This window comes from Athene noctua, chromosome 24, assembly GCF_965140245.1.
Source record: "Athene noctua chromosome 24, bAthNoc1.hap1.1, whole genome shotgun sequence".
Lineage (NCBI taxonomy): Eukaryota > Metazoa > Chordata > Aves > Strigiformes > Strigidae > Athene > Athene noctua.
The window spans coordinates 3,341,287-3,368,308 of NC_134060.1; the positions used below are offsets into that span (position 1 = coordinate 3,341,287).

The 27,022-nt window shown below is 47.6% G+C and overlaps 3 protein-coding genes across 4 annotated transcripts; 1 reads left to right on the forward strand and 2 right to left on the reverse strand.

Annotated features, from left to right (window-relative positions):
* Nucleotides 1-1,520: 1,520 nt before the first annotated feature.
* Nucleotides 1,521-7,295, reverse strand: FUCA1 (alpha-L-fucosidase 1). 2 transcript variants are annotated; one of them, XM_074925964.1, is made up of 8 exons: nt 6,944-7,295; nt 5,545-5,679; nt 5,184-5,321; nt 4,394-4,499; nt 3,737-3,937; nt 3,348-3,538; nt 2,415-2,514; nt 1,521-1,727 (listed from the first exon to the last, which is right to left on the reverse strand). In XM_074925964.1, the coding sequence occupies exons 1-8, from the start codon at nt 7,288-7,290 to the stop codon at nt 1,587-1,589; spliced, it is 1,359 nt and encodes a 452-aa protein (XP_074782065.1). In that variant the 5' UTR covers nt 7,291-7,295; the 3' UTR covers nt 1,521-1,586. The 2 variants fall into 2 exon arrangements, with proteins under 2 accessions (XP_074782065.1, XP_074782066.1); XM_074925965.1 differs by lacking the exon at nt 5,545-5,679.
* A 1,705-nt stretch (nt 7,296-9,000) lies between these two features.
* CNR2 (cannabinoid receptor 2) lies at nt 9,001-10,772 on the reverse strand. Its single transcript, XM_074925966.1, has one exon. It carries the CDS (start codon nt 10,244-10,246, stop codon nt 9,197-9,199), a length of 1,050 nt encoding a protein of 349 aa, XP_074782067.1. The 5' UTR covers nt 10,247-10,772; the 3' UTR covers nt 9,001-9,196.
* An 11,495-nt stretch (nt 10,773-22,267) lies between these two features.
* PNRC2 (proline rich nuclear receptor coactivator 2) lies at nt 22,268-26,835 on the forward strand. Its single transcript, XM_074926355.1, has 3 exons — nt 22,268-22,420; nt 23,460-23,664; nt 24,514-26,835. Exon 3 carries the CDS (start codon nt 24,532-24,534, stop codon nt 24,952-24,954), a length of 423 nt encoding a protein of 140 aa, XP_074782456.1. The 5' UTR covers nt 22,268-22,420; nt 23,460-23,664; nt 24,514-24,531; the 3' UTR covers nt 24,955-26,835.
* Nucleotides 26,836-27,022: the final 187 nt, after the last annotated feature.

Here is a 27,022-nt window from a genome sequence, read left to right on the forward strand (position 1 = left end):
TCCACTAGCCCAGGTTGCCCAAAGCCCCGTCCAACCTGGCCTTGAACCCTTCCAGGGAGGGGGCAGCCACAGCTTCTCTGGGCAGCCTGTGCCAGGGCCTCACCACACCACAGGGAAGAATTTCTTCCTTGGATCCAATCTAAATCTGACCTTTCTCAGGTTAAAACCATCACCCCTAGTCCTATCCCAACTCCCTCTGATCCAGAGTCCCTCCCCCTTTCCTGCAGCCCCTTTCAGCCCTGGGAGGTCTCCAAGGTCTCCCCGGAGCTTCTCTTCTCCAGCTGAACCCCCCAACTCTCCCAGCCTGTCCTCACAGGGGGGGGCTCGAGCCCCCCCAGCATCTCCGTGGCCTCCTCTGGCCCCGCTCCAGCAGGTCTGTGTCTTTCTGCTGTTGGTGCCCCCAGAGCTGGACCCAGCACTGCAGGGGGGCCTCGAGAGTGGAGAAGAGGGGGAGAATCCCCTCCCTTGCCCTGCTAGCCACACTGCTCTCACTGCAGCCCAGGACACAGGTTGTTTTCTGGGCTGCAAGTGCGTATTGCTGGCTCACAGTCAGTTTTCCATTCGTGTTTTCTATTGTCTTCCAAATTCATGTAAGAACAAGAACTCTTCTGCTTATAGCTGTCTCCACCAGAATTTCATCAAAAGTTTGTTAATGGATTTGTATTAATTATGTTTTTCTACAGTTGATTTCTTCTAGACCTCTTCAAACAGCAAATTTTCATAATATTTGTGATTAAAGTATGTGATCATAATTGTTTCAGTCAATACCAAAGTCATACAATACATCCTATCTACCTATTTTTATGCAAGTCCATCACAGGCAGGAACCTGCAGCAGCACTGTGGTTGGTCTTCATCAGAACGTGCCCATCACATGCATTCATGATTCTGTATATGAGTATCACATTGGTTATCAAAATTAATTTCAATGATTATTAAGCCAGGGAAGTGGCAGAGCCTGCTCCTGCCTGGGAGGTGCAGACCCTGCTGCCGTGCTTAGCCTGGCTCACCAGCACTGCCTACACACACGTGAACACAGACACAGCTCCAACTGCTCCACGTCCTGTGAGCTGCTCCAACAGCTCAAATCCTCTCAGCATTAACGTGTGCGTCTCCTTGTGGCAGACAAGACATCTTCTTGGCAGCTCCATGCACTAATACTTAGGTGCCACGTGGCCTGGCCTGAGGCCCCAAAGCAAGTCCTCTTAACTGCCCCGTACTAACCCTGTTCAGCCTCCCACCAACTCAGAGTCTGTCCAACATCATCACCGATAATCACAGCAGTGAAGCAGTAGCATCTGCCAAGAAGCCCAGCTTTACATCAAAAAACCCTTGTTCCCAGTGTAGGTGTTTGGCTCACGGGCTGTCACATCCCAGCAGAATATTGCAAAGGACATCCCAGCTTCCCACTGCTGAGCAGAGGGGTCAGTCCTTTGCTGCCAGCCAAGGTCCACTGATAGCCAGGTCGCTTACAGAGAGAAGGGATTGGAAGAGAGATTCTCTTAAGAGAAAAACAATTTATTCAACAATAAATGAAAAATCCTCAATTTAAAAGAAAGGCAGATTGATGCTTTCATCCCACAGCCGTCACTTCACACCCTCAAGCTTGATAGTCCAGCCAGGCTGAGGAGGCAGAGGAGATGGAAGCATGTAGGGCAAAGTTACGAGCAGTCCTTTACCTGGGGACTTCTGCCACTTCAGAGTCCCTGCAAAACCCAACATCGTCACCTGCAGAGGAGGGCAGGGGAAACACTTAGTTGTAGCTCACACGGGTGCTTCCCATTTAACACCCCAGTACACCCAGAACACGTCTGCAGTCTCTGTACAGCATTTCCCACCTGTTCAAAGCAGTCCTGCACATTTCCACCCATCACTCACAGCCCACGAAAGGGCCAAACATCTGACTGGAGTTTGCTGTTTGTTTTTTTTGTGTTTTTTTTTTTTTTTACTGAGAAGGCTTTACCTCTGTTTGTTTAGAGCAAAGGGCACTCCAGCATTTGCGTCACTTACAATTACATTTACAATTAGTGGGTCAGTTACCCGATTTGAATTTGAGATGCAATGCCAGTGATCCCTTCTATGTGTGAGGCTTGTTATTTACTTCACCTCCCTGTGCCAACAGGATCAAAAGCCTCTGGGGGAGAAGTGTCTCTGCCTATTCCGTGGCAGACTGTGAGCCTCTCCTGGCAGGTCCTATCCAATGTTCTGTGTTAACAGCGAGCTGAAGCCTGGAGAATAACCTGGGATGCTGTGAGGACCTGGAGGGAGGCCAGAGCACCCCAGAATAAGAAGTATGGGATGACAACTTCTGCACTCTCCCCAGTTTCCAAATGAAGTCAGGTTGGACCTTCCCAGCCCACATGTGCCCAAGACAGGCTCTCAGAGTGCGTTACGGTTTTTTTTCAAGCTCCTTACTTGTGTAGCTGGGGATGGAGTGGGTGAAGACAGTTTCAAAACGTTGTCCCGAGGCCAGATCAGAAAGATGGCATAGACAGCTGGTCCCTTAGAAGTGTACCTAAGAGAGCAAGAGTTCAGCAAAGTCAAGAGCCTCATAAGAGAGAGAACCAGACATGAGCTTCACCTTTCCAGACAGCACGAGAACACTGGCTTGCCTACTGTCACCGCACAGGGGTCACCTACTTTCCCCTCATTCCAAAATCTGTCACTTTGGACCCACCATTTACCCAGTCAGCACTGGCTGATGAAACCCAAACAAAGTCCGCTGTGCTTCTTAAAAGCAAATGTCATTTGCAGAACTGTCTTTGCCTCAGCTTCTGGTCAACAGAGTGGATATGCTGCCTTATCTCGATCATTGCTCCGCATCTCTAGATTTAACACACTTGGGCACACTTGAGGAAGAAAAATAACTGTTTTGTAGCAATTTCTGGCTCCTGACTTACTCTGCCCTTCTCAGTCAGCATAAAACTTAACAGTCTGGTAACAGTGATTAGTACTGTTATATAACAGCTTAAAAGCAAGCACCTCTACATTTACAAACTGTGTGTGTTTACATGAACTACATTTGTGCAATTCAGACTAGCCAGGACCACTACTTAAACAATCCTGACAGGAGCAGCATGGAAACTTTTTTAAAGGAAGAGTTGGGGTTTTTTTTCAAATCAAGCAAGATGGATTAAGTCCTGATTTTTATTCTCTTCTTTCAAGCAAAATATTCCTTAGATAACACCCTGGGGCAGTAACTGAGCACTCCAATGGTAGGATATTACTTAAACACCATCTGCACCTGATGGCAACACTTCAGAGTGTACCAAATTTAAGAACAAGTAAGAAAGAAATGTGAGCTCTGGAAGTCTCAGCCCAGATGGTACTGAGCAATGGAGTCCTTACCAGACTGTGTCTGTGCTGTTCTCCATCTGCACTCTCCACGGCTTGGATTCATAAATTGCCTCCCCATTAGTGTCCAGCCACCTCCCAAGGGCCAGAAGTCTTTCTTGGAAGATGGGAACAATCACCCCTTCTTTTGTAGGTCCCACATTGAGAAGGTAGTTGCCTCCAAAACTCACAGTCTGCACTAGCTCCTGTGACAGATAAATCAACGTATCCTCGCTACTGACAACAAAGAAACCCGAGGAGGGCTTTGTCCTCCTCAACGGCTCCTTTAACTCCAGCCTGACTGTATGAAACACAACAACTCTTTCAGCAAGTAGAAGGATGAAAGAAACCTCTAATTCCCAGTAACTCCTCCAAACCTGTTACTTTGATTTCAGATTTCTTACCTCAATGATACTTGCTTCATCCATTAACTCAGCAATGTTCATGTTGCTTCGATAGCCCCAGGAGAGCTTGTCAATGGAGGAGCACATCTCCCACTTGTGAGTTAGCAGGGTCCCTGGCTTGTATTTGTCAGCACAATTGTAGTAGCCTCCGTGATGGCACGAGCAGTTATTACACCAACGATCATTAACAACAACAGTGTCCTGAAAGAAGAAACGCAACTCAGTAGGGAGAATATTTTGGACTTTTCAGCTTACATTTGCCCCCCTCCGCTAAGTTTGCAGAGGCATCTAAGTTAGGAAGGCAGCTAAACCCCCCTGGGTAATCAGTGGAAAGAGAGAGGGTCCTCCAGAGGAGGCTGAATCCCTCTCTGGGAGAACCTCTCTCTATTCAATCAGGTAGAAGTTGAGGCAACAAGATTCCTCACCTCTGAGCCTCCCGTGTGTGTGCTGTAAAGGACACCAGAGTCTTCTCAGAGAAGCACAGTAGAGGCTGCTTTTTTTTTTTTTTTTTTTTTTTTTTCCCCCCCCACAAAAGAATAAAGCACATTTGGCATCTGCCAAGCAGGTTTCTGATTTGATCACATTCATTTCTCACTGCTGCCAGACCTTCCATACCATAAAATGCTAGCAGCCATGCAGGGGAGCTGAAAGTGATACCTTGACAGGACTATCGTTATAAAGCCAGGCAAGGAAAGAGGTAGAATTCCAGTATGACTCCGGAGCTTCCCAGTCTCCATCCGACCAAATCAAATCTGGTTTATATCTAACAGAGAGATGAATGTTATTTCAAAATGGCTTATTTTCTCCTACCATGAAGGAAGCACTGTGTTTTTTGCATCTGGAGTCTAGCTTCACTTCCTCTTCCTATTGCTAATGTTACCAGGAGCTTTATGCTATCACTTTCTGCTTCAGACAAAGCTTTAAGTAAGGCTCTTGCAGCAGCAAAGAATGATGTGTTGATCACGGCTCAAGAGAGGATGCAATTCTTCCAAATACCAGAAGTTTGCATCTCAAAGGCAATTATGAGGCACATTCTTTTCCTGATAACAGATATTCTGAGCAACACGTGTCCAAGCCTCATATTTTTGTCAACAAGGGGAAGGAAGGCAAAGATGTAAATTTGCAGTAAAATCACTCCTCCACTCTGCTAAACACGAAGCAGCTTGCTTTACTTTCAAAGCCACCCTGCACAAAGGCAGTAAGTATTAATGGAAATTGCTCTTGCATGAAAAAATTATCTCTACCTTATTCTACAAATTAAGACTGTCCACAGGGCAAATGTGAACCCCTCCTCTAATTACCACAAATCATTACTGATAAGTAAACAGATTTGCCTTGGCAAAAAATTAACATTTGTCACCTCTCTCCTCTGCATCCACCTTGCATCTTTCTCTACAGTACTGAAACCAGGAAATGCTTTTGATTCCTAACTGGTTGCAGCTCTTACTTCAAGACAAGATCATAAAGTTCTGGCATGGTCTTCTTTAAAACGAAGTTCTGGGTCTTGAAGTCACTTTCTTTGTCAGCTAGATAGAGTGGATTAAACCACTCTAACAGAGAGTGATAAAGTCCATAGCGTATGTTGCTGAAAGACAGAAAACACAGAGGAAAGAGTTAGGCTGGCAGCAAGGATTAAGAACCAGTGACAGATTAGATTACTGGCATTATTATTTCACATAAGATATCATGAGTTTGCAAGCATTACTTTCTTCATAGTGAACTCATTGTTTTCCACTATTTGCCAAGAACAGCCAGGAGAATTCAATGCACACAGGTGAAAGCAACAGCACGGTTTGGCAGTGCTGTACCTCTCCCTGAGGGCTTGTCCCAGCTCTCCTACAAGATCACGGTGGGGCCCCGTATCCAGAGAATTCCAGTTCCAGGACACGGACGACCCCCAGTTGGTGAAGCCTTCATGATGCTTTGTGGTCAGTACCACATACCTGAGGGGAAAAAAGTACTTGATCAGGATGACGAAGGAACTACCTAAAATATTCCCCAGCCTCACTGGCAAACCCAGTCACTAAAAAAGCAAGGGATGGAATAACCATGCTGGGAGGAGCCCCCTTTCACTGCCCTTTAAATTTAGAAGCGACTACAAGAATAATAGACATTTTTAATAGATTTTAATGCTGGACAAGTATGACAATTGAGACTTAGGAAGTAGGAAGGCCCATCAACTTCTCAGCACTCTGGGCATGACCCCTCAGGGAACTCCAGCACTGCTCAGGGACCCCAGAACCCTCAGGGATCCCCAGATTTGGCCCTTCCATCCCCTCAGGGACCCCTGCATCCTCTTGGGGACCCCAGGCACAGCCCCCCATACTCTCCAGGCCTTTCCATCCCCTCAGGGACCCCCAGACATGGCTCCCCCATCTGCTTGGTGACCAGGGACCCCCCTTCCCCTTGCAGACCCCCAGAAATGGCTCCCTCACCCCCTCAGGGACCCCCCATCCCCTCACAGACCCCCAGAAATGGCTCCCTCACCCCCTCAGGGACTCCCCATCCCCTCACAGATCCCCAGAAATGGGTCCCTCACCCCCTCAGGGACCCCCCATCCCCTCACAGACCCCCAGAAATGGCTCCCTCACCCCCTCAGGGACCCCCCATCCCCTCACAGATCCCCAGAAATGGCTCCCTCATCCCCTCAGGGACCCCACATCCCCTCACAGACCCCCAGAAATGGCTCCCTCACCCCCTCAGGGACCCCCCATCCCCTCACAGACCCCCAGAAATGGCTCCCTCACCCCCTCAGGGACCCCCCTTCCCCTCACAGACCCCCAGAAATGGCTCCCTCATCCCCTCAGGGACCCCCCATCCCCTCACAGATCCCCAGAAATGGCTCCCTCATCCCCTCAGGGACCCCCCATCCCCTCACAGACCCCCAGAAATGGCTCCCTCATCCCCTCAGGGACCCCCCATCCCCTCACAGACCCCCAGAAATGGCTCCCTCATCCCCTCAGGGACCCCCCATCCCCTCACAGACCCCCAGAAATGGCTCCCTCACCCCCTCAGGGACCCCCCTTCCCCTCACAGACCCCCAGAAATGGCTCCCTCACCCCCTCAGGGACTCCCCTTCCCCTCACAGACCCCCAGAAATGGCTCCCTCACCCCCTCAGGGACCCCCCTTCCCCTCACAGATCCCCAGAAATGGCTCCCTCACCCCCTCAGGGACCCCAACCGCCCTGGCCAGCACCTGACACTGACCTGGCACCAGCCCGCTGGAAGAGCTGGGCCCACTCGCGGGGCTGGAAGTCATGGGCGGTGAAATGGGGGGCAAAATCCGCGTAAGTGGTGTCGGGCGGGTACCGGCGCTGCACGAAGCGCTCATAGTCGGGGCGGTGCTCGCCCCGCCAGTGCCACCAGAACCACTCGGAGCCCCAGGCCGGGACAGAGAACACCCCCCAGTGCACAAACACCCCCACCTTGGCCTGGTCGAACCAGGCCGGCAGCGGCCTCGTGTCCAGGCTGGCCCAGTCCGGGCGGTAGCGCGGCACGGCCCAGCCCGGCCCCAGCGCGGCCGCCAGCAGCCACAGGAGCCCGGCGGCCGCCATGCCGCCGCGTGACGTCAGCGCGGCCCCGCCATGGCTACCGAGGCAACTGCGCCGCGACGCCGCCATCACTACCGGGCACCGCCATTGCTACAGCGCCGGTTCGAGGCTGGGGTCCGCCTGGCAGCGGGGCTGGCGGCCCCTTTCTTCCCCCCCTTCTTCTTTCTCTCCCTCCCAGCCCGGCTCTGCTCCGCTGGAGCTGCCTGTGTGACTCATCCTACGGTTTGAGCCTCTGTGTCCATCCCATGAGGAGGCAGGAGAGAGCCCACAGGGGTGGCCCCATGGCTGCTCAGCCTCCATGAGGCCTCTCTCCGCCGGGCCCTCCTGTGCAGGCAGAGCGGGCCCAGGGCCTGGCTCCAAAACCCCCATGTGAGGGGCAGGTGCATCCTCTGCGGAAACAGGGCAAAGTCCAAGGGCCTCGTGGCCATGCCCGGGGCCAGGCTCAGCCCCGTCAGAGGCATTTGGCAGCCCCACTGCTCTACAGGGCACTGGCAAAGGGCCCTGTCCCACTTTGCTTTCCTTGCAGGTTTTACACCTAAAGGTGCTGCTTTTGTGTCCTTCGGAAAAAAAAAAAAAAATCTATCAAGTTCCTTATGCTCAGAGTATCTGCCCCAGCTTGGGCTTAAATTTATCACCTGGAGGAGTTTGTGTCCCAGATGTTAATGGAAGAAAAGGCTGAAAAATGGCTTTAATGTTTAATCACATAACATCCATCAAACATCTTCGTGGCACAGGTTAGCCTTCCTTAGATTTGCTGCAAGAAATGTGCTCCCTGCAAGGTCCTGTCCACCTCGAAATCCTCAACTACGGCAGAGTCCATCAGCCACAGTGAGAGCATTTCAGGTTTCCATAAGGAATTAGATGCTAAAATCAACATGATCCTAAATGCTGTGAGACACAATTAGCCAGGACCATCTACAAGCAAGCCCAGAGAAACTGTCTGCACCTTTCCGAGCAAGGGCAGAGGTACCTCCTGCTGCTGCCAGTCCTGCTCCTGCATGATGCAGCGAGCCATTCACTGTCAGCAGGAGCTTGTCATGACTTGGTGGTGTCTCTGCCACCTTTACCAGGACCTGATGACCTCTTGTCACTGTGCTGTTAATACATAACACCCCAGGATGGCATTCAAGTCTGGTATGTACCTCTGCTAAGCAGTGATGTGATATTATCACTTTGCTGGTGATGCTTGTACAGCTCTGCCTGTGCCCAGTTAAGGGGTTTAGAGAGTTAAGTGATGCCTGGGGATTTCTACAGAAACTGAAGGTCTGTGGAGTGTTTTACTTGAAGTTAGCTATATTTTAAGAGAGTGTAAGGAAGACAGCACTGAATATAAGAAACATTGGCTTGGAAGTGACTGGTGAACAAGTGGGAGGCCAGGCAGGAATAGTTGTCATAAAATATCAGGATCTGCTGTTCTGGGGCATGGCATTATCCTCTGCCTTATGGCTGGCATGCTGATGTGGCACCCGTGTCTCTGCAGCTCAGGGACTGCCTGTCTATCTAAGTCTCTGCACTGTATGTCCCAGCATCTAAGAATAACATCAGTGGGAGCTGGCCCTGTGACGGGCACCTGATCCCTCATCTCCCAGGACAAAGGAAAGGAAAGGAAAGGAAAGAAAAGAAAAGAAAAGAAAAGAAAAGAAAAGAAAAGAAAAGAAAAGAAAAGAAAAGAAAAGAAAAGAAAAGAAAAGAAAAGAAAAGAAAAGAAAAGAAAAGAGAAAAGAAAAGGAAAAGAAAAGAAAAGAAAAGAAAAGAAAAGAAAAGAAAAGAAAAGAAAAGAAAAGAAAAGAAAAGAAAAGAAAAGAAAAGAAAAGAAAAGAAAAGAAAAGAAAAGAAAAGAAAAGAAAAGAAAAGAAGTGATCCAGACTGTTTCTGCCAGCCTGAGCACAGGCTTTCCACAGCTGCTTCCCTATGTTACACGCGTGTCCTCGCAGACAGTCTCTATCACGGAGGACTTGTGCGTGGTCTCTGTTTCTGGGCTCTCCTCAGAGGTCTTCAGCTGCCTCCTGAACTGAGCAAAGACCATCCTCAGAGAGGAACATAGCTCCTTGCTCCGCAGGGCATAAATAATGGGGTTCACCATGGAATTGAGCAGGCAGAGGGTGCTGCAGAAGGCAAACACCTTGCGCAGGTGATTGCTCAGCCTGGCGAAGATGCTGTAGATCATAAGAACGAGGACAGGAGACCAGCATAGCACGAGGACAGTCAGCACCATGACGAGGGTCTTTGCCAGCATGACATCCATCCTCATCCTGGTGTTTTGCTTTCCCACCTGCGCTTGGTGCTTCTCCATGTAGGCCACGTGCTGGTGGGCCCTCCACAGCACATGCGCGTAGGCATAGACGATGCACCCCAGCAGGACCATGATGAAGCAAACCCAGCTCGACAGATAGTTGCCATCCACAAACGGGAACAGCTCGGAGCAGGTTGAATCCAGCGTGCAGCAGTTCCAGCCCAGGAGGGGCAGGGAAGCAATGGCTGCACATGTCACCCAGAGCACCCCCAGGGCTACCCATGCTCTCTTCCTCGTCATGAGGAGTTTGTATTCGGAGGGGCGGCTGATGGAGATGTAACGGTCCAGGGCTGTCAGCAGCAAGCTGCTCAGGGAGGCAGAGAAGGATGTGTTCACCCCTCCCAGCTGCAGCAGGAAAGTTTCTTTAGAGAAATCAGTTTTATTAAAAACATGGAAGTTAACAAAACTGCAGACGAAGATGATGCTGGCCAGGATGTCAGCCAAGGCCAGGCTGCTGATAAAGATGTAGGAAGGCTTTTTCCTGGTCCCAGGGGAAGAGAAGATCAAGTACAGCACCAAAGAGTTCTCAAAAACACACAATGTCCCAAAGAGGCCACACAGCGTGGCAATGCTTATCTTCTGTGCTTGTGTGCTGAGGACCATGAAGCACTCCATAGTGTTCACGGTGCATTTGGAGGAGTTTTCAGGTATCTTACAAATATCCATTGTAATTAACTAGAGCTAGGAGCTTGCGGAGAGCCTTTCTGCTTCCTTCTGCCCTTCTTCAGATGCTCTGAAAAAGACTTGAGATGAAGAGGACTTACAGAAGCACAATGAGCAATAAATTCAACCCACTCAGACACATCCCTCCCTTTGGAGGGAGGCAAACAAAAGGAAAATAGTACAGGGAAACCTACGTTCAGGTCCACAGCCCAAATGCTGGAGCCAGCTTCCACCCTTTCCCAGCAGATATCTGGGCTTTGTCCCACCAGTGATTTGGCTGAGACCCGTCTAGCACAGCCCATGGGCACCACGTCCATACCACGCCACTTGTCCGTACCCCATCTGTTGTCCGTACCCCGTCCGTCTCTCCAGCTGTTTCCTCACCACAAGAGGGAAGCAGCAACGCTGAGAATTGTACAAATCCTGGGCCAGCTCCTACCAGTCCTCTGGGATTCACTGCTCAGGACCAGCAGCAGTGGAAGGGGCTGCTCATGGGGACACAATGCTGTGGCCAGGGACAGGCCCTGGGGAACAGCCCGTCTGAGTGACGCTGTGCCGGGACATGGCTGGGATGGAGGAGGGCGAGGGATACTGCACTGCCAGGAACTCGGTGCGGCTCATCTGGGAACACAAAGTGCACTTTGAAGCATTTACTCTTCACCAAAGCTGTTTGAACACATAAAATTACAAGACTGGTTTTATATTTAAGCTTGCTCGTTGCAGTTTTATAAAGCTCAGCCTCATTAAAGTTGCATTTCTCCCCCCATAACCCCTGTGTCATGAGTCAGTGTGTCCTGTGGTCAGAGTGATTAAAAGTAAGTGTTTCACATCAATATTAGAGTGCTGGTTGGACATCAAAATGGGGACATGCAAAGAGTCAGACCACCTGAACCTAAGAATCCCTGTCTGTGCCCAGGATTAGGTTAATTTTACCATTTTTTTTTTTTACTTTCATCAGAGATGTGATAGAGGGAAGTGCCTTATTTTCCCCTAGGCAGATGTTGAGCTGCTCGGTGCACTTCTGCAGCTTAATGCATTTAAATCCCTTCATCTTCATTAGACTGATGAGCTTGTCCTTCAAATGATATTTTTCTCCCATTCTTGCTGTTGATTATACTCGTGCTTTAAACCCAATGGACCTTCACTGAGGGCTCAGCTGCCTTGTGTTGCTTCATGTACCAGGGGGAACAAGGTCATCCTGGACTGAGTTATAGAGAGCAGATGACTAGGTGGTTGTCGGATACACTAAAGCTGCCTTATAGCAGAGAGATGCTGTGTCCTGAGCGCCGTGCACTGGCAGGTTGTACCGACCTGCTACAGAAGCTCATGGCACAGGACCCCTCTTCCCGAGAGCATCTGCCTGGCTTGGAGTATCCAGGATCCCACATCCAGGCAATGGGACCATGAGCTCCTGCTGCTGGGGGAAAGCACTGAGCTGACAGCGTTCCCCTTCCCCCAGTACAAACAAGGCACTGCCTCTCCCTGCCCTCAGCTCTCTTTCAAAAGAAGAAATGTCCAAAATGCACAAGCCACAGCAGATGGGAGGTGTGACAGCTACAGCTACCCGGGGAGTGGAGCGAGTGCCCAGGCGGTGCAGGGGCCAGGCTGCTGCACTGCTGGGCTCCAGCCACCTGTAGCCAACCATTTGTGGTTTCTCTGTATGTTTTCTGAATTTCAGCAAAGGCATCGGCTGTCTTAAGAGGCGACAACAGCCAGCAGTGACCAACATGCTGAAAGCCTCTGTCTGGAACATCTTAGCAGTGACAGGTGTTTTATACCTGTTTTCATTACTTCTTTCTCCGCTGATTCTCCCATCCCCTGACACTCATCACTATGTCTGTGTTTTACAGCAGTTGCAAAATACTCCCGAGAGCTTGAGATGCTGCCCAGAAGGTCACAGAGAAGAGCCTGAGCCCCACACTTTGCTCCTGTCATGCTCAAACATCGGCAGTTGCAGGGCGTTTGGTGCGTGCTACAGCCAGAGCAGTTCAACCCTGATTTGCATTTCTTGGCATATCGGACTGGAGGAGGCCTGGACTTTGGGCTGAAATGTGGCTCAGCATTGCAGCAAGCCTCTCTCCTCTTACATCAGGCTCTGGCATGGGGTAATCGTGCAGGACCGGAGATGTTACACTCTAATCTCGGCACTCTTGTTTCCTGCAGCTTTTCGCAGAAACACCCCAAGTGCAGCAGTAATTACCAACTGCTGTTATTAAACCTGACAACATCTCTCCTTCCAGAGAGAGATGGATTTAGCGGGCAGATGGACTTTGACATATCTCAGGGCTCACCAGGGGCCACCAGGGCAGGAACTGCCTCCTCGAGTATCCAAAACTCCCCAGCCAAAACTCCAGCATCCAAACCAAGACATCTCTTAATTAGGCAGACTCCAGCATCACCCTGGCTATTAATTGCAGACAGTATTCCCGGGACCATCTTAAATTCTAAGTATCTGCAGTTGTGCAAAGTCCAACCAACATACTGAGGAGCTTGGAAACTGTACTGAACACCAGAAAAGAGACTGAAGGCCAGCACAATACTATCCCTCATGTTATGTTGTGTGGGGAGAGAATTTGGTTGTAATGGCAAAGTAACTCCTGCACTGACTGATACACTGTTCTGGTGCAGCTCTCGGTTAAGCTGACATATTTCAGATAAGCCCTCAGGTTCAAAATATTGTGCTGGGCTCGTAGCAATCAGCCAGCCAGCTCAGACCTTCTCTTTCCACATCTGTTGTGTCTTGGGCTGAATGACAAGGATGAATCTCTTTGCAGTTTTGTCTGAGCTTCCCAAATCCCCCTTCAGCTCCCGTGTCTGTGATGGAAAGCACGGGGCTTTGCTCCAGCACAAGATCTCTTCTGTAGAGGCTCCAGAGCATGAAAACACAGGCAGTGCCAAGAGCCCCTCTCCTTGTACTGCCTGTTCCTGGGGTTTTTTTGGCCATAAGGCTGCTTTTTCCTGCCCAGGGGACATTTTTCTCTTGTCAGATGGGCTCCTGGATTCAACCATTTGTTTGTTCATGCCCACTGCCTCCTGCATGCTTCAGCTCCTGGGAAACAAGCCAGCCCGTATCTGGATCCCAGGGGAGAGCTGATCTGAGGCATCCTCCATGGGGCAAGTCCTGCTTCCAGGGTGGAAACCCCCTTCCGAGGGGCAGCAGCTCCACCTCCCTGGGAACTACAGCCGCAGGCACCACTGGAGATCCCCACCACAACCAGCCCACCAAGCCCTGAGAGTCCCTGCCCTCAGGGCTGACATTTCAGCTCAGTAAGAGTGAAGGGGCTTCTTGTCCTCCTTCAGAGCCAGGAGGCTGTGGCACAGAGGGATGGGGTCCCTGGGAGCCGTAGGATCCAAGCAGGGATTTCCTGGGCCTCTGTGCAGGATCAACTCTCCTCCCAGCACAGCAAAGTGTCTCCTGTCAGCAGGATCTCCCAGGGTGGGGAATATTCTGCCAAAATAAAGCAACGGAAACCCCGTCTCTTGCAACGGAGAATCCCCCCAGACAGTGCCAATAACAATATCCCCAGGAGGCAGCAAATGGAGGCAATGCAGTGAATGCACAAAAAGCCCAGCTATTAGGAACAAAATGCAGATATTTGGGAAGCAATATATATTTCTGATACAGCCTCATTGACTGCAAAGTGCCCAGAAGCAGCAGAGAAACCTTCCCCCTATTAGATCTGCTTGTGAGTCCACTCACTCCAGCTTAATAACCCCACTGGCTTCGGGGGAAATTAAATCTACAAGTGAAAAAGTCCTTTTCCATTTCAGTGCATTGCTAAAATTGATTTCAGTTGTCGGACTCACACTGCCTTGCATGCAGCAGCATGGTTTCTGATATCACTTGGGATGGTTTCTTCATTTACAGAGACGTCTCAGAATCCTTGTGATTAATAAGTTAACATGGTGGTTGCTTAGATAATATAAAATTAAATTTTCCAGCTGCAATCAGCCAGTGCAATGTGCCTGCAGCACTCTTAAAGTGCCAGTCTTGAGTATTTCATCTCCAGAATTTCTGACAGATTTGATCTTTACAATAAAATAAAATGGCTTAATCGATCACCTAATAGGAACAAGTGATTGATGCAAAAATTTTCATTAACGCTTGGACATTTCACTTGCTGCAAAAGTAAAATATCTTTTCATTTACAAATATTTTTGTTTGCATACGATTTCTTGGTTTAGTTGCAGGAGAGGTTTTGCCATTATTTTGGAAATATCTGGTCATCCCAGTTTGTCCCTCCAACCATATTAAACAATGCTGAGCGGAGTTAAGTCCCTGATGGAAGAACTGGCTAGCACAAGTGCCACACTGAGGATTATATACTTTATTTCCATTCAGAGTCCAGTTCTGTCCTTGTGTGACTGCTTGGGGTGACAGCATTCGAAGCACAGGGGTGCGTGGGTGCAGAGCAGCACTGCGAGTGCCAGTTTGGGTACAAAGCATGGCAAAACAGAGCTTCTCTCACTCCACCAAAACAACCACACGCGGAGTCATAATAAACACAGACTCGAGCAGAACGCTCAGCCTGAGAGCTCATATCACACTAATGCTTGAGAGACATTTGGAAATAACTCTGATATATCTGACATTAATATTTCCTAAAACTAGCTGTAAAGAGTTAGTCCCCAGTCTGTTATTTAAACACTTACCTTTCATGTTCTCATTAAGAAAACGTTCATTCTAAAGAACAATTTTCCCACCCTCTGGGAATAACACCGGGAATCTCCCCGTGCAAAACCCTACGCAGCGGAATCTCCCCACGCAGCACCGTGGGCTGAAAGGTACGATGTGTTTTACTGCGAGGAAAAGGATCTTTGGCTGCAGGATCTTCCCATGGGTTAGCAAATGCAAACCACTCACCTCCTCTTGCTGGTGTTGTGGGCTGGGGATGCCTGGGGGCTTCCCATCCCTCCAGCTCTCAGGGCAGTTTGTGCAGCTGCGGAAGGTGCCTGCTTCCCTCTCCTTTCACATCACTTCTGGTTTCATCTGGGTGTCTCATACCATTCTGGTTTATTCCCCTGGGCTGGAAATCCATCAGCACAAATCCTTCCTCTGTGTTCTCGCTCTCTTTCGCATTCTTTTGGTGGACGTGTGTCAGGTTTTCTTTCCTTCCCCACTTCCCCTCTGGGTCTCGAGTTCTGCTTCTGGCTGCCAGTGCCACATCTCACAACCACCCTAACCCTCCGACTCGCCGAAATTATTTGCTCAGTCCCTCCGATTCTTCCATGTACCTAAAGTGTTTGAGGCAACAGACATTCAGGGTCTTTTCCTGATTTCTCCGGGGAAGTGGAAGAGAAGGGGAAGGAAAAGAGCTAGGAGGCAGACATGGGAAAATCTGGATATACCTAGCTGTGTGCAGGTCTAAGGGCAAGCTCAGAAATCTGCTGTCTGCGTGCTCACCGGCGCCATTAACAGCAAGAACCCCACCTCTCTGTGCCCCTGCAAGTGGGCCAGCCACTGCTCTGTACACAGATGTGCTCTGCTAATGCCAGAAGAGTGAGGTGATTTTCTCTTTGCAAGTGGAAGGCAAAGGAAATGGCTTAAGGTCTTAAGTTACACAATCATACTGCTGTGGTCATGGTGGACCCAGGGCTGCAGAGGCTGAGGTCTCTGCTCTACCTGCTCCCAGCTATCCTTCCTCACAGATAACTGCTTCTTCCCCTCAGGTGGGCAGCAGCAGCCTGTAGCGGGTTATTTCCAGGTTGTGCTGCTGCTGCTGCTGGAGAGCAGGGACAGCTGCTGGGTGACACCAGAGCAGCGGGGAGAATATCGCCTGTTACTCAGGGCTCCGTGTCGGTGGGTAGAGGCAAGTTTGCCCCAAATCCCAAAGGAATTGGCCACATTATGGTGGTGTAAAGACCATACAACCTATAGTAGGGAGCAAACGCTGTGCTGGCTGCAAAGGCAAGGCTGTGCTCCTTCACCCCGACACCCTGCCCCGCTGCAGGTCCTGCTCTGACACCCAACAGGACAGCCCCAACCTCCCCCCACAGCCCCATCGACCTGTCTTCTCCCAAGCAGGAACTCAACCTTCCCTCCCACTTGGATCCCAGCTCCCCCCATCTGGTGGATTCACGATGGTTTTGAATAGCGGTTACATCTCCTGCTCTCCAAGTCTTTGCTTCGTGTTATTTCCCCTCAGCTTTTATTTGTGGCTCAGGAGTTTCCAGCAGCGGCTGGAGCTCAGCCGTGCGCCCGCGCTCAGCAAGGCTCGGCTGCCCTCTCCAGGGGAGCCCGCAGCACTCGCGGGGACATGGGCCTGTGGACGCTTGAGAAAGAGGCAGAATTGGGAACCCAGCTCTTCCTCTTGGCCCCTGGCTCAGAAAAGGGGGTTCCCCTGCTCGCCAATGTGCTCAGGCACGGCTGGGACCTGGCAGCCCCTGTTGATGCTGCTCAGGGCTGGGTGGTTTTCAAAGCCCCTCTCTGGATCTCGTGAGTGGAAATCACAATAAAGCTGAACGGCATCACAGACAACTGTACAAAAAAAAGGAGGAGAGGCGGGTGCTCTGTCTGAAAAAATAACAGCTTCCATTTCGATTCCCATGAACCTACAAATTTTCCTTTGCAAGAACAAACATGAGACTGTAAAGAGCTACTGAAAAACAGAAAGATACTTTATACTAGTCCTGAGCTAGAAAAGCAGCACTCAGCCCCAAACTATTCACTGCTGTCACGGCTTCACATCCAGCAGGATCCTGTGAAATACAGACCCGAGTTTCCTCTATCTGCTCTGTAAGAAAGAAACATTATTATTGCAACATAGCTAGAAGCTTATAATTTGGTTTCTGAACTCTCTTTTATAGTAAAAATTGTCCTGCGAGAGTAAAAGAAAACCATTAAAGGCTGACTTTGTAATGTAAGGGCTTTTTGTTCCCCTCTAGCTTGGATTTTTTTTCCCTTGGCATCAGCTGCAGCTAACACAGCTGTGAATAGCCCCACTTCGGGAAACCCCCATACCAAGGCCAACATCTGGGATCAATAATCTGTTTTGCATGCCCATAAAGATCATGTTCCGCTTCTGTCTTTCTGCCTGCTGGCACTGAGCAGAAGTACAGGCAACTCATAACCACAAGGAACTAAAAAAACCACCATTGCTGAGAGAAGACTCTAAAATGAAACTGCCTTGGCCGGGTGGGCTTTAAATGGCCTCGGGCTCAGCCGGACGGGGTTGCCTGAATTCAGTGCACCTGGTTTCATGGTACTTAAGCCAGGAGCACAAGGAGGTGTAGCTGAGGTGTTATGGACATGATGGGATTTTGTTGAGGTCTTCAGGACAGGCCTGGCAGTGAATTTTTTTTTTTTTTTGCCTTGCTGTTAGTAGCTGTACCAGATCTCTCCAAGTGAATGATGCTGAGCAGAACTGGTAAGGGGGGGAGATGACCTTGGAAGGGATCCTTCCCTGCAGATTTTATGCAGGAGCTAGCTCTGACTGCAGAGCTGGTGGGCACCTCGGGGTGCAGGATGGGCTGGGACTGTGTCTCTGTGAGCTGCTGGCTCTGGTTCTGCAGTGTGCTGGAGGGAAGGCTCAGAGAAAAGCTGTGGGAAAATGAGTTTATGAGCTTGGTCTGGCTCAGTGCTTAGTGGCTCTGTCTCCACAGCAGTAGGGAACAACCCCTGGGGCTGCTCTTAGGACAGAGCCCATGTGAGAAAATGTGGTTGTGCTTTGTGGGAGGACAGTGACTTGCTTGTGTTCCTCTGACTTTGGTGGGGCTGAATTTGAAAACTGAGTGGCCCAGACAGGGCTGAGGGTGGAGGCACTGCTCATGTAGATAAAGTATGAATCAGAGAGCCAGTGTGACTTTATACTGACCTCTTAAAGGAAATGCTCAGAAAAACAAACAGGTTTAGTCTCTGGTATGGCACAGCTCATGTGAGCAGAGTGGGTCTCGTCTGATGAGTTTGCCCTCTGTCCCTGGGTGATCTGTCCTGCTGCAGAGCCACTTCTGCTTGCTCTTGTGCTGTGAGGTGGGTTGAGGGTGGAAATGTTTCTCCTGCTGCTAGGGCATGAACCAGGCATATTGATTTAAATGGCCCAAGGTTCCTGCAGGCTTTTGTGACTTGGTACTGGTGTGGATTTGACAGAAAACCTACAGGGTGTGACTCAGGAGTCATGCCTGGATGTGCTTTTATTTACAGAGTTTGGACATCGGCTGCAATGAAGCTGCTTCAGCACAAGCCCTTTAAATCCCTCTGGGCCATAAGGATATGGCTGGATAACTGATCTTCAGGAGCTGTGTGTGTCTGTGCTGTTTTTACTCTTGCTGCTGAGTTTGTTGTGTTCTGTGTATCTGTATATATACAAATGTGCAAGCTGTAGTCATGCAAAGGAGGTGCGTTCTCAGAGACACTCCTGAGCATGGAACCAGTTTCAGCAGCACAGAGGAAGAAACTGGTGACAATGCAACTTGGGTACAGATGGACACTGACAATTCATAGGTACAACTTATATAGAAAGTATCTTTAAGTATCCTGCCTCTGCTTTATTTAACAACAAACTTATAAGGAGCTTAAAGTAATTAAAGTACCTAGTTTTATTGAATTGTTGGGGTGCTTGCTCTCTGTTTACTCTGGAGAGATTCAAATATCTGCCTAGTTCCTGTAGATCACAGCTGTGGATTTCCTGAGCTTTATTTGATTGAGAAACAAGGGTCCTCTGCCAAACAGAATTAATGATATTCTAAATGCTACTGTATACTTGATACGTTGAGTTTGGATTTTCTTAAAAATCTGCATGAAAGTATTTCCCACAGGAGGAAAACTTAGGTAGATTTTTACCCCAGTTAATGTTTGGCTCAGATGGAAGCATCTAACTAGTTTCAAGAGTGTCACAGGACTCTTAGTAACCTCAAGGTATTTACTTTTTATGGCTCTAAAAATCACATACTCCCGGAAGCTCATCACCTGTGGAATAAAACTGGGGCAATGGTTCACTATTGACTTAAGAAATTATTCATCTGTGCTGCTTATTTCCTGCAGTGTCCATCAGTGGGCAGTTCCACTGAAATGCTGTGGCATGAATATGAGCATGGTTAGATCCATCTTGATCACAGCTGGAAGCATTTTTCAGTTTGGGGCTAATGAAGCTCTGGGGAATTTGTCTTCCCTGGAACTTCTGTGCAAATTGCTAGTTGTTGCAATGTCAGCACAGATGGAGCTGCTTCCCTGGGCTGGCATTAACACTTGCTTTAAGAGGGAACGGAGATGCCGAGTGAAAAATAATAGTGGCTAGGAAAAACCTTGAGTAGTCATCACTGTGGCACAAAAGTATAGTGGAGGGATGAGAGGAAGACTTGAGTGATGTAGATTCTGTTGAAGAAACTGGCTCCCTGGGAACATGAGGAAATGCAGTAGTTATTGCACTCAGCCTTGGGTTACCTGGAGGAAGTGGAATAATCCAGCCCGAGCAGACACTTGCACAATAGAAAATGTACAACGGGTTGTAAGAGCATGTAGCAAAAGCGTAGTGGAGCTGAGGTTGTTAAGTCTGTGTTGCCACATGGCAATGCACAGCAAAGTCGGGTCTGGAAGTACCACCCTGCTCAAGCAGCAGGTTTGAGGACACTCTCTTGCACCTTTTTAGCAGAGGGAAGGCTGTGGGGCATGAAGGGTGGGCATGAGCTGCTCCTGGAGGCAGCTCACGTGTTGCTGCAGCCCATATAGTGCCAGAGGCTTTGGAACAAGCAGTCTAGTGTTGAGGCCATTGGGGAAAAAAAAAAAGCTGGTTTAAAAATTAGTATTTGAGGGGGTGAAGTAGCTTCTCTTGAAGGGATCTCAGATCTTGATGATAAGGGATCAAGACTGCACCCTGGGACTGAGGCTGTGCTGCGTCTTCAGGACATGGCAGGCACTCAAGTTCTTCTGTACATGTTGGGGTTGCTGTAGCTCTGGGAATGTCTCCTTTTCTTCCACTGCAGGAGAGGAAACCTGCCCATGGTTTTAACAGCTGAAGTGTGAAGCAGGGGTAACTTTCTCTTTGCTTGCAAGTTGGGCATTGTGGTGTTTTGGGTGTTCTGGACTGACTGCCCTTTTGATTTAAAAAAAAAAAAAAATACCCTTTGCGTTCCTGCTTGAACTAATGACACAAACTGACACAATTTACTGTAGCATTCAACTGGTTTCCTGGTGTGTTCCAGTGAAACAGCTTCTGCACAAGTACAGGATTGCTTTATCACTGACGTTTCCTGCTCCCCTCCGGCTAAATGTGTCAGCCTGACCTGAAAACCAGTTCTGAAAGACAAGATGTTTTTTGAAATAACTAAAAGATAGTGAGGAAAAACTGCCAGACCTTGTGTTATCCTTGATCTGAATTGAAAAGTACATGGCTGTTCTGCTCCCCAGACAAGAGAGCACAGTTGCAGCCAGTAAAATGCTATTTCTAAATCTCAGTGACATGCCCTGACTTAAACATCTACACGCTGAGATGAGATGATAGTTTTGGCAGATATAAACACACTAAAGATAGAACCAAAGCAAAAATCTGCTGATGTGCATTATAGGAGAGTTGTTTGAGATAATTAGAGGAATTTCAAGGCTTAAGTGTTTGGCTACAGCAGATACTGTTGTCTTCTATCTAAATGAAAGCTATTAAGAGGATCTTAGCCATAACATTTATGCCAAGAAATACAGAGCAAAGGGAGGAAAACAAATTAATCTCAGCCTGGTTTATGCAAACATACAATAAAGAACATGAACAAAGGTCTGGGCTTGGTTATGTCAACACATCTTGTATATTAAAACATATCATGGCTTTTTCAATAACACTGCGTAATTAAATACAAACTTTTTAAAGTTGCAGCTTCTCTTTGGAGTACTTGCTTTTGTCCTGTTAATGCCTGAAATCCCTGTGATGGGTCAGAACCCTCTAATACTAGGTGCTGGTTGGTAAGAAACTAGCTCTGTTCTAAATGGTTTACACATAAAGGAGGGAAGTGTAATTTTTCCTTTCTGTAGCTGAAAATGCAGGATACCTCAGTGAACTCAAGGTGTCTGTACCTCAAAATAAAAACTTTAAATGTTCGCGTGTTCTCAAGTTTAAACTGAATTAGTGGCTTCATTTTCTTTTTAGATTCTTTATTTTTGGTCCTTGATACAGCGTTCGGTGCTTACCTGGCCCCTCAGTGGTGGAGAGGGAGCCAGGAGCTCTCAAGTGTGCAGGTTTCTTGTGTATGTGGAATTTTCATTCAGCCTGTGCAGGTAAAGGCCAAATCTCTTGGGTTTCAGTATAAACGATCCCTTGAAGCAAAATAAAAGTATTGTGAATATAAACACAAACAGCAGCCGGAGCCAGGGGCGCTGCAGTTTTGAATCCTTTCCCACAACAGTTTTAGACCTGTGGAAGCTTTTCCCTTCATGCATTTCCCTACATTTTGACGTTTTAAAAAAAAAAAAATCCCTTTCAATGCGTTTTAATTTAAATTTTTAAAATGATTTCATTTAAATAAATGTAGGTGTGGGCTCGCGGAACTCGATAAGCTCCATTTAGCGATCTGAAGGCTGCGGGGGATTTCTGCGGGGCTGGATTTCGCTCTTTGTTCGCTGTTCAGTTGAACCCCCCTGCTCGCTGGGACCCTCTCAGAGCCGGGGGGGGGGGGGGGGGGAAGGCGTTTTTGCGTGGTTTTTTTTTTTTTTTGTCGTTAATTATTTTACCGCTTTGAAGCCCCAAGCGGCAGCTGGCGCGGTTACCCTCACCTTTTGTCGTGCTAATTCTCGAGCGCTGGCTGCACGGCCGGGGACCCTCGGGCCGAGCCCGGAGGAGGGACCGGCCCCGGGACAAAGGGCCGCGGCCGGGGGGGCCGCGCTCCCGCCCTGCCCTGCGCTGAGGAGATTCAAACGGCGGCCCCGCCCGCCCGCGGCGGCCAGTCTGCCCCGGCCCCTCCCGGCAACAGGCGGGGCTTGGCTCCCATTGGCGGAGACAGCGGGCGGCGCGCTCCTATTGGCTGCAGCACGGTGAGGAGGGGAGGGGGGAGGAGGGTGAGGGTGTTATACGGCGTAGGGAAGCGGCCGCCATTTTGTGTGGGAGATAGAGAGGGGGCCGGTCGCTGGAGCGGTTCGGGCTGTGCTTTGCGGGAGGGGGGGGGTTGTCGGAAAGTGACGGCGGAGGAGCAGCGGCGGGGTCGGTGCCTAAAGGCCTGTGTGTGTCTGTGCTTGTGGGCGAACGAGACGGACAGAAGTCGGTAAGGGAGGAGCGGTGCGGGAAGGGCCGGGCGCTGTCGCCGCCATGTTGTGTTCGCTGGGCGGCTCCATTGTTGGGGGAAGTGGGGGACGGGGGTTTCCAGTTCCCTGAGGGGTCGGGCGGGACGAGGGACGGGGGGGTGTAGGTAAGACAAGAAGGAAGAAAGTTTGGAGACGACCAGATGGAGCTCTGGCAAGCGCTGAGCCCTTGAGGGCCGCTCCGGTGGGAGCAAACAGCAGCTTGGGTTCTGCTGCGAACGTTACTTTGGCCCTTTGGTTTTAGTCGCAACAAGGAAACGAAGTGTGTGTGTGGGGGCTCTTCCTGGAGCTTTTGGGGAAGAGATGGGCTGGGAGTGCTGATGACTGAAGAGTGACACATCGATTAGGGGGTGGTGAACAGATTTGAGCGCTTTAAGATTCAAAAAAAAGAGATTTCGGGAGAGGATGAGCCATGGGCTAAACAGGAAATACTGTAAGAGTTGTGGAATTCCTTTGCTAACAAAGGTGAAAAAAACAGCCGACAGATTAGAAATGGCTGGAGGAGGGTTTGGGGGTGCCATTGGTGTTAGGGGAAGTGTTGGGACACTTGGGGTCAGTTTCTGGGTGCAGTAAATCCTGGGCGGTGCTTTCCTGTTGTGCTGCTCCCAGCGTTGCATGGGCGAGTGCTCGAGGGGCAGTTGTCTGGGAGGGTTTCTTTGTGCTCAAGAGTGATGTATTGAAGCCCTTGTTTCCTAAGAGTTCATCCCAAAGTATTTTCCATTGTATGTGATGTTTTTCCCTATTATTAAAAAAAAAAGGTTCTTGCCTATTAAAATACTTGAGATACATAGAGCATGATAAAAATTATATTCTTTGTGAAATGCTAAGTGTAATAGTAACGTTTATGTAAATAGAATAAGATAAATACTGCTGTGTTTTTAGTTGGTTTTTTTTAGTATATTGTAATCTTAAGTAAGACACACGACTGACTGAATTCTCTGAACTGTAACAGCTTTTTCTTTTCACCAAATTTGAATTCAAACTTCATTCTCATTTATGCAGTGGGACTTCTCCCTTGGAGCTTCTGTGCCGAGAATCCGATGTTGGGCTCGGCTGCCTGGCTGAATACAGCAGATCAGCCCATGAAAACTTCTATTCCTAGCCAAAGGAAGGAGTCCAGCAAAAGGCAGCACCTACGCTTTCAGGCTTGGAAACAAGAAAGGGGGCAAGAGTTGGAAAGTGTGGAATCTGAGAAGACAACTGAAAGGTAGGTGGGGGTGGGAGAGGAATAGTACTAGAGGAGAGTCAGCATGAAGGTGCCAGGTACTGTGCGATAGTATCTGGCTGTCTGCTTTGGAAGTTGTCACAATTAGTTGTTTTCAATTCACTTTGGGTTTATCAGCAATTCTTGGGTTTAGCAGAAAGACTGGGTTTGTGGCTTTATCAAGTGCAAACTTTGCCCAGATCTTTAGGTGTAACAAGCTTGGTTTAAATGTCCTCAGGATTAAATACTAACACCTTAAATTTGACGCTTTTTTTTTTTTTTTTTTTTTTGCGAGCAACAGGTCTTTCACGTTCTTCTAGTAACACATTTTGTTGAGGAGAAAAGTGGTGTATTTAGTGGTTGGGCTGCCTGGAGGAGCTGAATTTTCGTAATGTGGTAGACAAAGCTGTGACTGATAAGGGGATGGGGTACATGCTGCTCAGCCATCAGCAGCAGAATTGTTTAACCACTGCAGAGTCAGTAATCTCTCACTGTTCTCTGGAATCAGAACTGCCTATGCTCCAAGTGTATATTGTTATCTTTAACAAATATGAGACACAACTGACTTTATGAATTCTCTCAATTATATCAGCTTTTTTTCTTTTTGAATTTGAAACAGTTGTTTCTTTAACCTGAATTCAAATTTAGGATTAGGTTCCTAGGTATTACTGAAGTGGCATCCAGTAAAGAAGAACCACTGCTTTTCGCTGACATAAATTTTGGTTAGATTGATTTCGGTCTCCTTGCTTAGAATCTAAAAATTCTCTGAAATACTTGGTTGTTTTTTTGGTGGTTGTTTTTTTTTTTAAAGTAGTAATGCAAACTCCACTGACTTTTTCCCTGTTTTTACAGGTGACATTTAAGTTGAAGATGGGTGGTGGAGAAAGATTCAACATTCCAGTTCCCCAGTCTAGAAATACCACCAAGAACCATCAACAACTTAAAAACAGACAGAAGAATAAAGACCAGAATTCGCAGATGAAGACCTACATGAAGAAAGAAAGAGGACACGGATCCAACTCATCATCTGGTGCATGGCAGGCCATGCAAAAAGGGGGAAAGAACAATGTTCATTTCCCCAGTAATCAAAATTGGAGTCCGACTTTATCGAATCACAACCTGTTTTTCACACCTCAAACCAATCAGAACTATGCTGGAGCAAAATTTAGCGAGCCACCCTCACCAAGTGTTCTTCCTAAGCCACCAAGCCACTGGGTACCTGTTCCTTTTAAACCTTCTGATAAAGAAATAATGACATTTCAGCTTAAAACATTACTTAAAGTCCAGGCTTGAAATGTGTAACTTCTTTTAAAGTTACTTAAATTTACAGGGTTTCAAATTTGAGAATTTTATTCCTAACTCCAGGTGTACAGAACTAGATGTTCTTGCTGCATGTAGTCACTTGGAAGAGGAGGGTGGAAGTTTACATTCCCCATATGTTTTACCTCAAAAGTTGTGTGCTGTGTTTGCTTCACTGTGAAATAGGTATTTTCTCTAGAATCAATCTAATCAAATCCTGAACAGTCACTGTTTATATTTATTCTAAGAGTAAATGGGACTGTCTCCCAAAATTGGAATTGTGACTACTTTTGCTATGGTGTTAGAAAACCAGCTTTTACCTAACTCAATGCAGCATTAACTGGAAAAAAAAAAAAATGCACTGAAAGCTTTAGTCAGGTACTTTGCTGCTTTTCAAACTTGTATAAAATTTGCTAGTTACATAAAAACTCTGCAGAGCAGATTTGCTGAGCAGTGGAGACCCCCCCACCTAGGCCTGAGGTAAACCACAGATTATTCTCTTGTTTATACTTGTGAGCTTTATTTGGTGCTCTTGAATTGGTGGACAAACATTTCAAGCCTGTGACTTAAAACTGAGATCTAGGAAACATTGGTGTGTGTTCTTGAAAAGACGGAAGAACGCATCGGGCAAATGTGTAATTGCCTCTCTCCAGCTCTAGCAATACTGCACTGAAATACCAACGTATCAGACTGTGCCAACTAATGACGTTGCATTGCCAGATGACTGCCAAAAAACTCCAAAAAATCCTTTGTATTCCAGTTGCACTGATGAGTTCTAAAATGTTTTTGTATCAGTTTTTAAAATTGTGAAAAAAGTGGAGTAGTTACTTAGACTGGTCTTAAATTGGCTACCCTGTAATAATTGTTTTAAGGTACAGTAGCTTGTGGCAGGTATTAAAATGTTTTAATTTTGTAAGGGAAGACAGAGCCATGTAAATAAATGTAAAACTTTGTAGCATATGTAAATTTATGCTGGGCTTTCCTGCACAGAAGTATTTTTAGTACAAAACTGCTGAATGTAAGATGACCGTGTTGAATACATGGCCTGATTTAAAAAAAAAATATTTTTGTTTAAAAAAAAAACAACCCACATTTGTGGCTGTGCCCTTGCACTTAACATACGGTGGATATGCACGTTTTACTCGCTTGTGATCTCATTTTTGAAGTAAACTCAGTGCAAAAAAGGCTTATTTAGAATTTTTTAACAAAATAAAAAACCTAAAAAAAAAAAAAAGCTGCTCAAGTTTAAGATACTTGTTCTGAATGTATAGGAGAGGTGTGTATTATATGATGAAAAAACAAAGGTGTTCAAAAAAATCCCATCATGTTTCACAAGAAATGCAGATGGCTGAGTTTAGGTACTTGATAAAACCAAAGTACTGTAAATTTTCTGTTTCTAAAATGCATTAATGCTGCATTTTGTCCCAGTATTTGCTAGAATGTCAACTTCAGAATGGGGACAGGGGCCACTGCCAGCGGGCGGCATTCAGCGCTGTCACAGTTCAGCTGATCCTCTAATAGAAGCAGCGGAACTGTCATAACGGAATCCAAGGTTATTTAAAAATACAGTAATTACTAAAAAAAAAGTGCTTTAAGTTGAAAGGAGTTTTGCAGATTGCGGAATGTTCTTTGAGATGTCTTTCTGTACATTCAAAATGCATTGGCAGCTGGTTGAATGTTTACAAATCTATTGCTCCAAATATGATGGAATTGGCAGTTTTAAAATTTTAACCAGTGTGTGAGCTGTATCCCAGTTACGATTGTGTATACTCGACTTCAAATTGTCAATTATTAATGGTGTATGTAAAAATTGGAAGCAACAAAAATTTAAATAAACTAAACTTTTTACCCCCTAAAAGCATCTATTTATTTTAAGATGGTAATGGAGAAGTGGGATTACATCATTTTGGCTGCTTGAGGAGTTTTATAAAGCTCTTGACATTTTAGAATACGGATTAATGTATTTAAATACCCCCTTTTGTATCCTTAACTGGCAAGGAACTCTTTTAAAAAAATTATCTTTTATTCGACAAGAATCAGCAGCCCAGGCCCTGTGTGCTGC